Genomic DNA, 18,351 nt, shown 5'->3' with positions numbered 1-18,351 from the left:
GTTTTAAATTGAAACCAAATTATTGTTTGCCATGGAAACCTCTCACAAGAATCAGCCAGTTTCACCTCTGACTAGGAGGATAATTTATCAATGCCAAGTCATGACAAATATCCTGTACACCAACTCAATCCCATCTCTCTGACTCCCTGATCCCCCTGCCAGGAACTCTAACCCACTCCTAAATAAAGGCTTCTACTTTTCAGAGTTAGATAAAGAAGCCACTGCTAAATATAACAATTTTCTTACCAGGTCATGTTGGTGGCTAGAGAACCAGATGGTGATCCATAGGGTTAAGAATGAAGAACAACATTCTCATTAAAAAGAAAAAGAGAACTGGCATTCTCCCAAACCAATATTACCTTGAAATGTCCTAAATCAGAACATTTCTCCAACATGCCCTCTCTCTACAGGGAACTGAGAGTAAGGAGAAGAGGCAGTGTGCTGGTTAAGTATAGCAACAGGCTGCTTTGAGCAGAACAATAAGGAATTCTTTTCTTCTTCTGAAGGCACTTCTCTGTTGTTAAAAGGTAATTAAAAATATCATTCAATCATTTTTCAGAAAATGTATCTATCCCATGATAGTCTTTATAATTAAAAGTTTAATAAACATCTTTTCCTTGCAGAGGTTCTTTATTTACAAATGCTACCTGTTAAAAATATATTCTTTATGAGAATATTCATTTCTGCAAGAATCAACTGTGATATTCATGACTTTGAGATCTGACAGAGAAGAGAAATGGCACCTATTTTTTCCCCAAAAAACTGCATGTTAAAAATTCAGCTAAAATACTAAAATAATTTATAAAATAATATTCAGGGGATGCCATAAAACACAAAACACTCCCATTATATAAGCAACTGTGAAGACTGAGGGATTAAGTGACTAGTTTCCCAAAGCACTGTAATTTGCAGAGCTTATTACAGACAAATGAAATAAATCATATAGAATCCCAATTGTTATCTAAAATTCCTCCTTCGTGGCAACCAACTTCTTACCATCTTTGCAGGTTTTTCCATCCTCCAGGAGTGTGACCCCAGTTGGGCAAGCACACTGATAAAAAGGCTTGACTGGAGACATCAAACACAAGTGGGAACAACCACCGTTATCAATTCCACATGGATTTGTAGCTGTCAAATGTAAATCACACTGATTAATACCAACGATTCTGGATGACCTCCCCCACTCTAGGTACACAGAGGTTAACGACCATACATGAGCACCTCTGATAAACCAAATTATTACCAAACGTCATCTGGGTGCTTGACGACCAGACCATCTGCAAGGAAGGGAATTAAACAGTGAAAAATCTACTTAGCATTCTGTATCCAAAGAGGAATACACAAGAAGTAAAGGAGACTGTCTCTGCCCCAAAAAAACTTGCAATCTAGCCAGTAAGCCAAAACTCATGAACAGTAATAATGGAAAACAGTACAGAACAATGAAATTGAGACCGTGCACATTCAGACTGTAAATAAGTATAGAGTCAAATGGGAAGTAAATCACTAAAGGATTGAAGAACTGAAGAAAAGCTTCATGGTAGATACAGGACATGGCAGAAGCCTTGAAAGACAGGAAGGACAGATAGGAGGACATTCAAGTGTGGTAAAACCACATGAATGAAAGCTTGGAGGCTGTACACTGCGTGAGACAGTAAGGTGATCAGACTAACTGAAGATTAAGATTTGACTAACAACAATAAAAGCTGAATGAGCACAGAGAAGGGAATGTCTGTGGTGGAGGCACTGAGAGTCAAGAAAAGCCACACTGTGGAAAGATTTACATGGAAAAGGTAAGCATGATGGATTTTAAAAGGGGAAACTGAGAACCAGAGATTAATTAGAAAATCTGAAGAAACAATAGAAGAGGATGGATTTAAACAATACTCATAGAGAAAAATCAACATGGAAACAAAAAATATAAAAGACAAAAGGCAGTATCACAGATAACTGCAAATTCTCAAACAAGTAAAACATAAAGGATCAAGAGTGCCATTAAAAAGCCAACGAGAGTAAAACATTTATACAAGTGACTAAACATTCTTTTTTTTTTTTTTACAAAAGAGTAACACAAACATTTTAAAACATTTTTATGAACTCATGATCACTGAATTCCAATATGACATATTCAATATTTGACTATTTCCCCTTAAATGGAAGGAGCTGATACAAAGTAATGCATAATCCAAAAGCCCTGCATTTTTGGCTCTGGAATACAATCTGAAATATACTCAGACACATGTCAGACATTTATTTACACACAAGTGCCAAACACTTAACATTCTCTTGCAAGAAACTGTTGTCAGCTGTCAGAGTCCAAATCATTATAAAGGGTGACCAGAAACAGGAGAAAAAGGAGGGGGAGATATACACAGAAAAGGGGTAAGCAAGTACTTTACTGAAGCAACCTGAGGTATGTAAATGAACCGGTTACATTAATAATTACATTAATTAATAATTAAGGTTTCCATTCAAGGATAGTGTCTGTTTCTAAACATACAATGGATGAAATCACTCATTAGTGAGAAATAATATGAATATGAAATGTATTTGCACAGAATCTTAACATATGAGCTATCTCAATTTTTTTTTCTGTCTCTCTTCTTTACCTTCATAACCCCAGACTAAAACAAAGCGCTGAGGTGGTGTGCAGCGATAGATACTAAGCTACAAATGGTTTAGACTATTGTCTACCTTGAATTTTGACATTTTCCCAATTTTTTATTCCTTCCCACTCTGAATACATCCTCTCTCTTCTTGCCCCCTCACTAAAGCTAGACATCAGAGTGCTACAAAGCTATTCCAACTTGCAATTTAAAAATCAAGATCACTTACCATTTGGCTGCCTCTGTTGGCTGAAGACATGTATATCCATGGGAGAGAAGATGTTAGAATGGATTTCACGCAGACCCTCGCCAGTGTACTTGTTGCAAGCCAAAATGGAATGTGTATTCCAGTCAGTCCAGTACAATGTGTCCTCAAATAACGTCAGGGCAAAAGGATGTGGAAGGGAACCTTTAACCACCGCCTGCCTAGTAACCCAAAGAGAAAAGCGCAAACACTTCTAAATTTTCTTTTTTAATCAAAACTTTATCACTCCCACTGAAATGGTCTTGTAGTCCACATTAACACATATAAATCCTGGATAACACGTACCTTAATGTCAAATATACCTATGAAAAATAGTCACAAATTCAAACTTATTTGAATTCATGGTGTCCAAATTCCCCAACCAAGAATGGTTTCTAACTTGGCATCAGGCACCAGGTACACTCCAAGCTAGCAGACAAAGTGAATGCTAATGTACTAGCGCTGCTGTCAATTCCCATCTCACGTCCTTCCACATAATTTATGTCATCAGAAGGAGAAAGGTCGGCAAAATGAAAAATCCCAGGGTGTAGATTGTCACTGGGAAGTAGTTTTAATTAGCAGTAAGTTTCTCCCTTCTTCATGTGGAGGAACAAAGAATCTGAGCCTGTTTCTTTGGTCACTTTTTATGGCTTTCATAAGTGAAAAGTAAAAACATGCACATGAGGCTAGAAAGTCATTCTGGGAGAGCTCTCTCTGCAAACCCCAGATTAGCTTCAGCAAATGATCATCTTAGCTGGCTTTCTGCTGTATGGTTACTTCATCTCCACAAGCCAGGGGGCAAAGAGGAAGCCCAACCACTGGCAGAATGTGTTCAAGAGACAAAGCAGATCCCCAAATTTACAAGCAATCCTAACTATATGGAAGGAGAGGTAGAGCGCCTGACCAGTACTCAAGACACAAAATTTTGCAGTCTCATGGAGAGTTATATGAGTAGTAAATAAGAAAATTCTTGAATAATGAATAAATTACACTTAAGCCACAGTAATAAATCAAGAAAATAAATGCTTTGATATTTTCATAATACCAAATCTTAATATTTTCATAAATCACTCAGCGAGGAGAGAAAGAGGAAAATGTAAGCAATTAAAGAGAAATAAAGGATAACACACTCAAAGACAATCCAACTTTTAGGTCCGTAAGGTTATCTGATGATCTCTAATACCTAACAGATCACCTATACTAAATTAAAGAGCAGTAAGATCATTTTCATCTAAGCAGAATTAGCATGTTATTATACATGAAATGGTTCTAGCCTAAGGTGCTTAAAATTTGATCCATATTTTTAAATAACTTTATTCAAGATTAGAATGACTAGTTTCACAAACTTTCTACTTTAAAGCCTCACAACTATGCCACCCATCACCACAATTTTCTCCTCTCATTTTTCTTAATTCTGACTTCCCTAGCATATTACTTTCTCTCTCATTTCCCAATAACAACTGTCACAAAGTCTACTTCCAAAGTGGTTTCTTTCACTTTTTAAATGAACAGCTTTATAACATTTACTAAAATGACTGCTACTATGTGAGTGATATCATAGTTCAAGTTCAAATTTAAATAGGCCTGCGTATTTTACACTTAAGTATCCCAAAATTCATTAAGGTAAAACATAAACAGAGTTCTAAGAAGCTGACAAGAAAGTAAAGTAACATGAGTGAGAAATATAAGTAATACTAAAGATGAAATTACTTAGGCTTTCATTAGACATCTTAAAGTATCAGAAATTACATAATCAGTTCTCTGAAAGACTTTGGGGAGGAAAAAAAGTCTAAGTCCTTTGTATAATATTAAATAAAAAGTTAAAATTCACTCTAATGAACTTAACACAGAAGAATAAACAGATAGCAATACCCAAAATCCTTCTCTAAAAAATATACGCATTTTACAACCTGACTGAAAGCATTTATGTACTGATAAGAAATGAGCCTGTCGTGCTGTGGTCTGCTGGGTTGTAAAGAGTTGGACTTGACCCGGCAACTGAACAACAAGAAATGAGACAGAACTGAGTTCAAATGTCCCCCTGCACTTACAGTAACTTATTTCTACAAATTCTGTTTTCCTCACCTGTTATTAAAAAATGATAATCTAACCTGAGTTACTGTGAAGATTAAATCATAATATATGAAAAAGCATTTAGGCATTATGCTTGGTACTTAATAAACATTTCATAAATGGCTCCTCAACTTTAGGATGTCTGTTTTCAGTATTTTAGTATTTCTGATACAGGGATAATATTTTACAATTTTAGTAAACATTTCACGTGCTAGTTTTTGAGTCAATAAAAAGCTTACTAGAATCAAATAAATACTAGACTTTGGCTTATTTATATTCCCAGGATCTCACACAATACAGTATGTATGAATTAGTTAGATTTATCACTCAGTGAATGCCTGATAAAATGAAACATTTTTAATGAAATATGAAATTAACAAAAAGCACAGCTAAGATGGCTATCACTCATTGTCATATTCTTTGGTAATTGTCTAGCCAATGGTAATCTGTTCCTGAAAGTACAGATTAGTGTACACTGTCTTCACCTGTCTTCCCTCTGGTTGGGATTACTCCCCTGGAAATTCAAGTGAAAAGAAGGAGCTGATCATGGATACTGAGAACAAACGTGGCAGGCAAGATTGAAGCCCAGTTCTTCAGTGGTGTGCCTCAACCATAACAGGAATTAAGAAGCAGATCACTACAATGGGTACCAAAAGAAAGAAACCAAGACCCCAAGTGACGTTATGCTTTAGTGCTGGCAACCTCTAAGCATCATCTCCTCCACCTGTCCATCATCTTCTTAAGAGTTCATTCTCGCCAGTATCCCAAGTACAGGTGTGCACTTGCTATCTATTTCAGATTCCACGGCTGACAGGTGCCTCTTTCAAATTCTGCACCAACCAGACTTACCCCTTATAAAACACTTGTGTACTTGTATTCACTTTCTGTTTCTGGACCTCCTCCCAGAAAGTTGTCCTCTGCCCCTGACTCAGAACTCCCCATCTGTGTCGGAAGCAAATCTACTTTATCACACCAAAGCACTACTATGATAAATTCTGACATCTGAACCTAACCTTAGAGGAGAGTTTCTCCACATCACAGTGAGGTTTTCATAACACCTAAAAATATGACAACAGTGGGAGCAGTATAGTATTTGAAAAAATCTCTACAAGTCTTTGACAGGAAAATAGAACAACTAGGAGGGAAAACCAAAACCTCATGGACAACACTTACAACGAAGACAGGTAAGAAGGTATTACCACAAAACCCTAGACACAGAAAGGAAAACTACCAACAGCTCTAAGATCTGATTAGCATCAGCACTTCCGCAAGAGAAGTGCAGAAGGAAAAAAATAGGGCATTCGGCAGATTCAGGCCCAGGAGAACACACAAACAGATAGCAATGGAAAGCTTCACAAAACAATCTGAGAATAGCAGCTGACAAGGAATGGCTCTGGCCACTTGGAGAGGGAGTGAATACAAAGACTGGACGGACGGTAAGGAAGGGACTGGCATACTAACAAGCAACTCTCTCACTGACCCAACAGAGCTCCATTCCAGACAAAGGCTCCAATCTGACCATACACCACTGGGAACAGAATGAAAGTGAGGATGACAGTGCAAGAGAAATAATGGAAAATAAGGTGCAGAAGAAAGTGACAGAAGGGAACAGAGCCAGGAGTTCTCACAAAGCAAGCTGCCAACTTTTCAAACACACACACTCAAGACTTCTGTGAAGTGAAAGAAGTTATGATAAATTCTAACTTCTTCAACAAGTTCCGGAAAAACAATTTCATGTAAAAATATATAAATATAATAAGATCAAGTCTCATTTTAAAAGTTAATATTAAAGGGACTTCCCTGGAGGCCCAGTGGTTAAGACTCTGCACATCCAGGACAGGGGACACAGGTTCAATCACTGGTCAGGGAACTGACATCCCACAGGCCACAGACGTGGCCAAAGAAATAAAATAAAAAGTTAATATTAAAAACAAAAAAGAATAAAGAAAATAACATCCCTAAAGACAATACAAATATGCCAGAAAAACTGGCTCTAGAACAAATAGTTTATTTTACAACCTATTGCAAAATACTTTAAATGCTTTAAAGTAGTATACTAGTGATAAAAGAGTAACAAAAACTAAAATTTAAAACCTCAAACTGAGGTGAAAGAACTAATGAAAGAGTCAGAAGTCACTTCAATGAATTATAAACTAGAAATGACACAAGAGTGAATAAACGGAACAGATAAGGAAACAGAAACAGCTGGTGAAGAGAAAGAATTTTTTTTGTGTGATTTTTTTGTTTTATTAAGAAATAATTAACATACTAGGTTAACCAAAAACTTCATTTGGGTTTTTCTGCAAGATGTTACAGAAAACATCTTATATATTATTATACATATTATATGTGTGTGCATATATGTATATAAAAGGCAAAGGTTGTTAAACTGGGTAAAACTAAACAAGATTCACCTGTATGCTGTCTACAAGAGACACACATACTCAAAGACCCAAATTTACTGAAAGCCAACAGTAGCCCTAAGTGAGATAAAGTGGTCTATCAGACAAAACATACTTTCAGACAAAAAAATATTACTAGAGATAAAGCAGCACATTTTATAATGACAATGAAATCATCATGAAGATATAGCGATTATAAACATACACAAGTAAAAACAGCCCCAAACAAATGAAGCAAAACCTGACAGAACTGAAGGAAAAAATAAGACAACAGTAACAGTCTGAGATCTCAAAATCCTATTCTCATTAAAAGGTAGGACAACTAAACAGAAAATCATCAAGGATATGGAACTTTGAACATTAGGACAAGTATCAATTAAAAGACTAAAATCATACAAAGTGTATTCTCCAAGATCCTGTTCAATGGCCAAAAAAAAAAAAAGAAATCACTGCTTTTCCCCAAAGATCAGGAACAAAGCAAGAATGTCTTCTATTCAGCAGAGGGTCTAGTGAGTATTATGAATTAAGACTAAAAGCCAACCAGATGGGAAAGGAAGAAATAAAACTGTCATTATTCACAGATGACATGATTCTGTATGCAGAGAACACTAAAGAATTTAAAAGAAAAAAAAAAAAAGCCTCAGACCTACTTAATTCAACAAGGTTGCAGCATACACGATCAATATACAGAAATAAATTTCTATAGACTAGCAGTGAAAAATACAAAAAGTGATACAGCCAACTAATATTTAGCAAGGGAACCAAGAACAGCCAATGGAGAAAAAGCAGCTTCTTTAATAAATGGTGCTGAGAAAAATGGCAAAATTGAAATTTATTAAATAATTTGCTCATAACACCATAAAAAAAACCAAACATTTGGAAATGAATTAATAAAAGTGTGTAAGACATCATACATAAAGTGGATCACAGATCTAAACGTAAGGAATTAAAACAGCAAAATTCTTAGAAGAGAAAAGCATCAATCCTTGTGATTTTGGTTTAAGCAAAGATTTCTCAGTACTTCAAAAACACTTTTAACAACAACCAAAAAAAGCTAATAGACTGAAATTTTATTTCTAAATAATATATCCAATTAAGAACTCATATCTAGAATACATCAAATTCTTACAGCTCAATAATAAGAGAAATAACTGAATTTAACGGTGCGCAATTGACTTGAATAGGATCTTAAATACTTAACTGAGCCTCATGTGAAGGAAGACCAAACTAAACTGTATTGAAGAAGATTATAGGCAAAACAGATTGAAGTAAAGTTATTAATGTATATTCTGGAGTAGAGGCAAAAGAGAAGCATAAAGGAAACTGTAAACCACACTGGCAAAATCTGGTATTACTTTTTCCAAAGTAATCATTTTCTCCTAATTACATGAAGAATACATATATGTTCACTAGAAAAAAAAACTGGAAATAGAAATACAAAGTGTATCTTTCCATTCCTTTATCAGGTGCACATGTACAATGTGTACATGTATATACACAAATACAAGCGATTTCCAATGGTCAAGGCATGGAAAACTGGTTTCTGTTATAAAGAGCTAAGGCAGAACATGAAACCAACTAAGATAGAACAAGAAACCAACTAACCAATGGAATTTAGAATTAATAATTTGGTAAAAATTCATTGGCTCTAAATCACAGCCCCCAACAGGACGAAACAAAACAGCTGAGCCAAACCAAGAAACAATTGACATGCTGCACCAAACCATGAATAAAGAGCATTTACCACCCATCATTGTTTCATGTTAATAATGATTAATATGCCCTGAGGAAAAAATGGTTAATCTATGTATTCTGAATGACTCCAATGCATCCTGTCATTTTATTTAAACAACATCTGACTGTAACTTTTTCTTTTAACAAGAAATGAATTTCTGTAAATGCCCAGCATTTAGTGCATCATAATGACCTGTCTTCATTTCATAATGTATTGTAAAGATTTTCATATTATTAAATATTGGTTTCATATTTTTATATTAATTTTAAAGGCTATAAAACACTTCACTGAATGTGCTATAATTAAAAAACCCATATTGCCAACATTATATATTAAATAAAGCATCTTTAAACATAAACATATATTTTAAAAATTATATAATCACCGGTTGACACAAATTTTTTGACCACAGTCTAGCGGGAACCTAATTCTGTATTTCTCCTGAGAGTGTGGTTCATTACTCACTGAATTTCAGTGTTCTGCTAACACCACGAACTCTGCTGATATCATGATCCTGCTTATTCTCTGGCACCACTGAACTCATTCACAGCCAGCTTTAACTACACCTCTGATCTTTGCCTAACATGTTCAATCATGTCAAGTTGGGCTGCCATAAGGTGCGTGTCCTTTAGTGTCTGGTATGTTCAGTATTTCCCAGAGGTGCTAAGAGAATCCAGATGAGGCCCATCTTCTACCCTATCCCGCCTCCCTCTCACCAGCCTCACCTCCAGCCCTCCATCTCTAGAATTGTGGTTGTTACTGTTTATGTGGGTAAAGCTCTTCAATTTGTTTCTGTGGGAAGCAGATTCTTCACAAGATCAGTAGATGACCAACCATGCTGATCTGCCTGGGTCTGAGGTGTTCCTGGAAGCCAGGCAAACGGGGATGGCTGATCAGGAGCAGCTCGGACTGGGACATCCCTCAGTCTTGAAGAAATTCTTCAACATATCTGGTATGTGGTTATCTCTGCCTAAGTCTCTAGCACTGATGCAAAATACCCCTATGTTTACAGTCCATGGCTTTAACAACCATTAACTTGATAATGGCTATAAATCTAAGTCTCCCTCAGAGACTACTCCACCGAGCTGCAGGCTCATACATCCAAAGTGCCCCAGACTTCATCACCATAGTTTTCCATAAGCAACTCAAATGCAAATGCATATGCAAACATGTCCAAATTTGAATTCATCTCATTCTTTTTCTACATCAAAAAAAAAAAGGAAGGAAGGAAAAAGAATCTATCCTCCTTTCCTGAATCTTCTATCTCACTGAATGACATTTCCATTGAATAAGCCATTCAAAGCAGAAACCTAGGAGCCATCATAAACACCATCAGGGACCCACAAGCGGTTTGACAGGATTGGGGCATAGCAGACAAGGGCGGAAGTGGTAAGAATATTGTCTAAAACAAGGTAAATAAATGAGATCATGTAAATTATAGTGACGAGATTGTACTTTTCTGGAGAATGATGATTACTAACTGGAAGACTTAAGGAAATGAAATCATTAGTTTTCATTCTCTACACAACTATCAAAAGTATTTCTAAAAGACAAATCCATTCATGTCAATCTGCAACTTGAAGATCTCCAATGAATCTCAACACCTACAGGCTAAAATTCAAATGCCTCATTTTAGAATACTAGACCCTGTGTGATCTGGCTCTTAGTCAGTTCTCTACACTTGCCTCCAACCATCCCTCACATTTCCAACTGCAGCTGAACAGGAACACTGACAAACCAAAGCGTTCTTGAATAACCTTCATAACTTTAATAACCATAACTTGAAAACCTAGTCATTAGGAATTTAAAATTTTTCACAGAGAGAGCTTTTATATTCCTCCCAGTTTTTAATCTTTATTATTTTTCTTCAGTGTCTGTCAAGGCCGGTTAAAAGTGTGTATTTACCTCCAAGATATCTATGTCACAAAGTCAACTAACCATATACAAGTACACTATCTTCTGAACCCTATTCTGTTCCACTGACATCTATCTATGCTCAGATTTAGAACCTCACTGTTTCAACTACTCTGGTTTTACAGGAAGCCCTGAAATCAAGTGCAAAGTCACAGTACCTGAAGTCAACAGTTTAAAGATCAGTCTTGGTGGTGGTGTACATTCTATGGGTCTGGACACATATACCTATCCTTATACTACCATACAAGTTTTTTCACTGTCCTAAATTTAAATCCTCTGTGCCTATTCACGCCTTCACCCACCCTCTTTTCAGTCTCTCTTTTTAACTGAAATATTAATACAGCTGATTTACAATGTTTTGCTAGTTTCAAGTGTATAGCAAAGTAATTATATATATATGTAACATATATGTATATATGCTCTTTTCAAGATTCTTTCCCACTGTAAGTTATTACAAAATACTGAATACAGTTCCCTGTGCTATATAGTAAGTCCTTGTTAGGTATCTATTTTATATACAGTAGTATGCATATTTTAATCCCAAACTCCTAATTTATCCCTCCTCTAGACCTTTCCCCTTTAGTAACGTAAATTTCTTTTCTATGTCTGTTTTAATCTCTAAGTTCCCTTATCATCTTTGCAGTTTATCTATTCAACAACCCATATTATTTGACCTATATGTCTGAATCTGCTGATGCATACCCACGGTGCAGTTCAATGTTTCCCTGTCCTCTACTTTTCATGCAAATTTCCTGCAAATTCCAAGGCTGATCAGACTTTTAATGAATTGATCCTTTTGGCAAGATAAAAGGGGCTGACACTCTTTTCTTCCATCAGGTGGCAAATAGGGTCTGTTCTTTTCCTTATTATGATGAAGCAGCCACTGATGTTCAATGCCTAGATTGAACAGTTCACTGAAAGTAATAAAATGCTGATATTCTAATTATTTCTCATTTACTAGCTGAATAGCTCTTTTGTATCTACTAATTTGTTAGCTACTGGTAGATTCCTATAGAAAAGGGGGGATAAATTGCTTGATTCTTTTTCTTTATTACCAACATTCAAGCTAATGAATTGGTTGGTTCCCTTTCATCCTCTGAAAGTAACTACTTCCTTTTCTTAAAAAAAAAAAAAGAAAGAAAATCAGTATGAACTCAAGGATTTAAACAAACTTGGTGGGTTTCAATCAATCTCTGACCAGAGAGAGGCTTTTCAAGTTATTTCTCTGGGCTTTATGAAATGACGCTTATAGCCTGTTAATAGCTTCCATGCTATCACTATGACATAACGTCCCAGCTCAACTTGGATATTTCCTGTAAGAGACTTAGGGTTAACCTGAAAGGTATGATTTCTTTTAAGGTGGAACAGTTTTCCAAGAATACAATCTGGGTGGTTTTTTTCCCCCCTAGTCCTCATCAGTGGTCATAAGAAATAAACATACATATTTGTGTGTATTTTTATAACTTACAATGACTAATGAGCTCACACCAGTATTCTCAATTAAAACTCAGAATTATCAATTTCTCTTAAACTCCATAATACTACATCTATACATCTTTTCTTCCATACGGAGAGTTCTGCATATTCATGGGCAACTAAATTAATAAATCCAAAAATTGCTCACTTATTTGATGCAAAATTAAAAACATTAATACCAATACACCAATGTAATCACCATAAATAGTTAAAGAAAATCTCTGTATATAGTACCTGTAACTCTCACTCTGATTTTTATTTTACTCCATTTTTTCTTTTTCAGCTATGCTGCAAAGCCTACAGGATCTTAGTGTTCCAACCAAGAATTGAACTCATATCCCCTGCAGTAGAAGCTGTGACACCTTAATTAACCAATGGATGGCGAGGGAAGTCCCTTCATTCCAAATTTTCAGAATGGTGCTTTATTTACGTTATCTAAACATACAGTTATTACATACCATACTCTGCATTTTAATCATCCTTTAATTTTCATACAAGTTAATTATATGTTTACTGCGCTTCACCAAGCCTTATTTTGTTATCTTGCTCATCACTGTGATTATCTAAAGCTCAGCCATTAGTCCATTTTCACAATGACTCAGGGAAGTAGTATTTCTTGATTTCTTTCATGTTCATAACAGTTCATCTATAGCTTTGTATAAGGAAAGTCAATTTTTCTGGGAGGGAAAAAATCATTGGCTCACACTCTCTCTGAATATCTTTTAAAAATACTACTTCACTTAATTCTGATAGGGAGTGTTGCTGTGAGAAAGTCTAATGTGAATCTAATTTTCTTTTCCATTTAAAAAATCATTTATTTCACTCTTAAAGGCCCAGAAAATATTTTCCTTTTTCTACAGGGTAACTTTACTAAAATATATCTTGGTGCTGTTTGCTTTAACTTGTATTACCAAGTACATAATGTTCTCTTACGAATCTGTAGATTCGAATCTCCTTTTAAGAAACTTTTCCTGAATTACAGTTCCTCATATTTGTTCTCTTACTTTGCTTAGGTTGTCTTCCTAACAGAGTTTTTTATCTAGGTGTCTTTTCTTCTTTGCCTATCTTTGTCACTTTCTCTCAAATTCTTTTTATCTTTTTACATTTCTTTTTAGCCCTTAATTTTTCCCCCTTTTCAACTTCAATTTAAAAACTTTTCGGTTTAGTCACTCTTGTGTCCCTTCTAGTTTAGTTGGCTTTTCTGAAATTAGTTTTTTCTTTTCTTTCTAATTCTTTCCTCAGTTCTGGCATCTCATCTCTGAACTTACTCATTTTAATTTATGTTGGTCTTTGATATGTAATATTGGTGTCTCAATTAGTGATAGTGCATTTTAAAGTGGAGGTTTGATCTGTTCTGGGCTTCCCTGGTAGCACAGTTGGTAAAGAATCCGTCTGCAATGCAGGAGACCCCGGTTCAATTCCTGGGTCAGGAAGGTCTGCTGGAGAAGGGATAGGCTATGCATTCCAGTATTCTTTGGTTTCCCTGGTGGCTCAGCTTCTAAAGAATCCACCAGCAATGTGGGAGACCTGGGTTCAGTTCCTGGGTTGGGAAAATCCCCTGGAGAAGGGAACTGCTACCTACTCAGTATTCTGGCCTGGAGAATTCCATGGACTGTTTAGTCCATGAGGTCGCAAAGAGTTGGACACGACTGAGCACCTTTGGAACAACAGACTGGTTCCAAATAGGAAAAAGAGTATGTCAAGATTGTATATTGTCACCCCGCTTATTTAACTTATATACAGAGTACATCATGAGAAACGTTGGGCTGGATGAAGCACACAGGAGTCAAGGTTGCTGGGAGAAATATCAATAACCTCAGATATGCAGATGACACCACCCTTATGGCAGAAAGCGAAGAGGAACTAAAGACCCTCCTGATGAAAATGAAAGAGGAGAATGAAAAAGTTGGCTTAAAACTCAACACTCAAAAAACTATGATCAAGGCTTCCGGTTCCATCACCGCATGGCAAACAGATGGGGAAACAATGGAAACAGAAACTTTCTTTTTTAGAGCTCCAAAATCACTGCATGGTGACTGCAGCCATGAAATTAAAAATGCTTGCTTCTTGAAAGAAAAGCTATGACCAACCTAGATAGCATATTAAAAAGGAGAGACATTACTTTGCCACCAAAGGTCCCTCTAGTCAAGGCTATGGTTTTTCCAGTGGTCATATATGGATGTGAGAGTTGGATTATAAAGAAAGCTGAGCTCCAAAGAATTGATGCTTTCCAACTGTGGTGCTGGAGAAGACTCTTGAGAGTCCCTTGACTGCAGGGATATCCAACCAGTCAATCCTGAAGGAAATCAATCCTGAATATTCATTAGAAGGACTGATATTGAAGCTGAAGCTCCAATACTTTGGCCACCTGATGCAAAGAACTGAGTCATCTGATAAGACCTTGATGCTGGGAAATATTGAAGGCAGGAGGAGAAGGGGACAATGGAGGATGAAATGGTTGGATTGCATCATCAACTCAATGGACATGAATCTGAGTAGGCTCTGGGAGCTGGTGATGGACAGGGAAGGCTTGCATGCTGCAGTCCATGGTGTCGCAGAGTTGGACACGACTGAGCAACTGAACTGAACTGAGTGCCTTTCACTCGATCTGTTCTATAATCATATTTTTCTGGGGAGTTTTCTACCTGAAAACATTATTCTGTTTTTCATTCCTTTTCTTCCCAGCTTTACCAGGTATAATCGACAAACAAATCTGAATGATAAACTGTACACAGTGATGACATGATACACATATGCAAGAATACTCACCCAGCGATTTATCGTATCTCACACACTGACAGGGGCTTCATTTTTAGGGTTTTTTAAATAGGAACATCTATTCCCTCCAACTCCTTGACAGCCAGTTTTCTTTTGTTCCTATGAGTTTGTGACATTTTTTAAGATTCCACATACATGTAAAACCACACAATACTTCCCTTCCTTTATCTGGCTCATTTCACTGAGCTTTATGGCCTCAGGTCGTGCATGTGACCACAAACAGCAGGATGTCCTTTCTTCTCACGACTGAACAATATTCTACTGAATGCGTATATACCACATCTTCTTTACCCATTCATCCACTGACAAGGCATTTTGATTGTTTCATGTACTAGATACTGTGAATAATGCCACTATGAACATGGAAGTGCAGAGATTGCTTCAAGATTGTTTTCAATTTCCTCTGGATAAGAATTCCAAAAGTGGGATTACTGGATCATATGGAAGTAATATTTTTAATTTTTTGAGGAGGCACCATACTGTTTGCTTGAGGTTTCAAACACATGCTCACAAAATCATAACCAATAACAATGTCAAGAAGATTATCTCCTGTTTCTTCTCTACAAAATTTTATGGTCTCAGGTCTTATACTGAAGTCTTTAATTCATTTTTAGTTGATTTTGTGTGTGGTATAAGTTTTGTGTGTGGATCTAGTTTCATCCTTTCGGGTGTAGATATCCAGTTTTCTCACACTATGTGCTGAAGATACTACAGTAACTGTAACAAAGATACTACAGTAACTGTAACAAAGACATTAGTTTCCCCACTGAACATTCTTAGCTCCTCTGTCATAAACTGATTGACCAAATACGCATGGGTTTGTTTCTGGGCTCTCTACTCCATCCTACTGATCTAGTGTCTGTCTTTATGCCAGTACCATACCACTTTGAGTAATACAGTTTACAAATATAGTTTGAAGTTAGAAAGTGTAATGCCTCCAGCTTTATTCTTTCTCAAGATTCCTTTGGCTATTTGTGTTTTTTTGCAGTTCCACACAAATTTTAGAATTGTTTGCTCTACTTCTGTGAAAAGTGCACTGGAACTTTGATATGGACTGCACTACATTTGTAGATGGATTTCCATAGTATGAATGTTTTAATAAATTAATTTTTCTAATCTGTGAGCATGAAACATCTTTCAATTTATTTGTGTCTTCTTCAATATCTCTCATCAGCATCATAGTTCTCAGTGCATAGGTCTTTTACTTCCTTGGTTACACTTATTAGGTATTTTTTTTGTATGATACAATAAATAAGATTGTTTTCTTAATTTCTCTGACAGTTTGTTAACATACAGAAATACAGGTGATTTTTGTATATTGATTTTGCATCCAGCAATGTAACTGAATCTCTTTATTACTTCGAACAGTTTTGTGGTGGAGTTTCCAGGATTTCCTATGTATAACATGAGACCATCTGCAAATAGTTTTACTTCTTCCTTTTCACTGAGATGCATTTTCTCTCTTTTCCTTGCCTAATTACTTTGGTTAGAACCTCTAGCACCATGCTGATTAAAAATGGCAAGAGTAAATATCCTTATCTTGCTCTGACCTTAGATGAAAAACTTACAGTTTTCCACTTTTGAATATATTATTAGTTGTGGGTTTGTCATACATAGCTTTCACTGTTGAGGTATGTTCCCTCCATACCCACTTTGTTGAGAATCATGAATGGATGTTGAGTTTTATCAAATGCTTTTTCTGTAACTATTGAGATGATCACATGATTCTCATTATTCATTTTGTTAATGTGCTGAATCACAGTAATTTGCATATACTGAACAATTCTTGTATCCACTTGATCGTGGAGTATGATCCTTTCAATGTGCTGCTGAATTCAGTTTGCTAGTTCTGAGTTGAGAACTTCTGCAGCAATATTCATTACGAATATTGGCCTGTAGTTTTCTTTTCTTGTAGGTTTCTTGTTTGGTTTTGGTGTCAAGGTAATGCTAGTCACATAAAATGAGTTTTTAAGAATTCCCTCCTCTTCTGTTTTTCAGGAGATTTTGAGAAAGATTGGTAATAATTCTTTTTCAAATGTTTGGTAGAATTTGCCAGTGAAGCCTTCTGGTCTTCTACTTGTTTTGGGGAGGTTTTTGATTACTGATTTAATCTCCTTATAAATAATTGGTTTGTTCAAATACTCTATTTCTTCATGATACAATCATGATCCCTTTCTTCTAAGCTGTTCAATTTGATGGCACATATTGTTGACAGTAGTCCCTTATGATCCTTTGTATTTATAGTTGTAATGTCTCCTCTTTCTGATTTTGTCTCCTCTCTTTCTGATTAAGTTGAGCTAAAGGTTTGTGTATTTTGTTTCTCTTCAAAAAACCAACTCTTGCTTTTTCACTGACCTTTCCTACTATATTTTTAATCTTTATTTCATTTATTTCCACACTGACTTGTTATTCCCTTCTTTCTGGCAACTGTGGGCTTAGTTTGTCCTTCTTTATCTAGCTCTTTGAGGTTTAAACTCAGGTTGTTTATTTGAGACTTTTCTTGTTTCAAACGTAAGCATTTATCACTATGAACTTCTCACTTAGAAACCACGTAAGTTTTGGTATGTTGTATTTCTATTTTCATTTGTCTCCAGATATTTTTTATTTTCCTTTGACAGCTTCCTTCAACCACAGGGTGTTTAGGAGAATCTTGTTTAATCCCCCATGTATTTTGATTTTTCTAATTTCTTTTGTTCTTAATTAAGGTATAATTGACATACAACATTAGTTTCAGGTTTACAGCATAATAATTTGATACTTGTATATAACGTATAATGACTGCAACAAGTCTAGCTAACAACCACGGCATACCCTGCTAACTTGAAAAGATACATGCATCCCTATGTTCACTCAACCTAATTCACAACAGGAACTGAAAAGGAAACAACCTGAGTGTCACTGATGGTAAGATGGATAAAGAAGATATGGTGTATATGTACAACAGAATATTACTCAGCCATACAAAAGAATGAAGTATTGCGAGTTGTGACAACATGAATAGACTTTGAGGGCATCACGCTAAGTGATATAAGAGAAAGAGGAATACTGTATGATCTCACGTATATGTCGAATCTAAACAACAAACAAATGAACTAAAAACCAAGCTCACAGATACAGAGAACAGAC

At 35.9% G+C, this 18,351-nt stretch overlaps 1 protein-coding gene across 2 annotated transcripts in view; it reads right to left on the bottom strand.

Annotated features, from left to right (window-relative positions):
* The window catches only part of LRP6 (LDL receptor related protein 6), a 165,354-nt gene that overhangs the window by 76,051 nt on the left and 70,952 nt on the right, over positions 1-18,351 (bottom strand). For both annotated transcript variants that reach the window (XM_065941188.1, XM_065941181.1), the window contains exons 4-5: positions 2,833-3,029; positions 997-1,128 (exon numbers count right to left, since the gene is read on the bottom strand). In XM_065941188.1, coding sequence (XP_065797260.1) covers positions 997-1,128; positions 2,833-3,029 — 329 coding nt within the window. The remainder of the gene's footprint in view (positions 1-996; positions 1,129-2,832; positions 3,030-18,351) is intronic.

This window comes from Muntiacus reevesi, chromosome 1, assembly GCF_963930625.1.
Source record: "Muntiacus reevesi chromosome 1, mMunRee1.1, whole genome shotgun sequence".
Classification (NCBI taxonomy): Eukaryota; Metazoa; Chordata; class Mammalia; order Artiodactyla; family Cervidae; genus Muntiacus; species Muntiacus reevesi.
The sequence above is the reverse complement of the archived record's forward strand: the minus strand, read 5'-3'. Positions and strand labels throughout refer to the sequence as shown.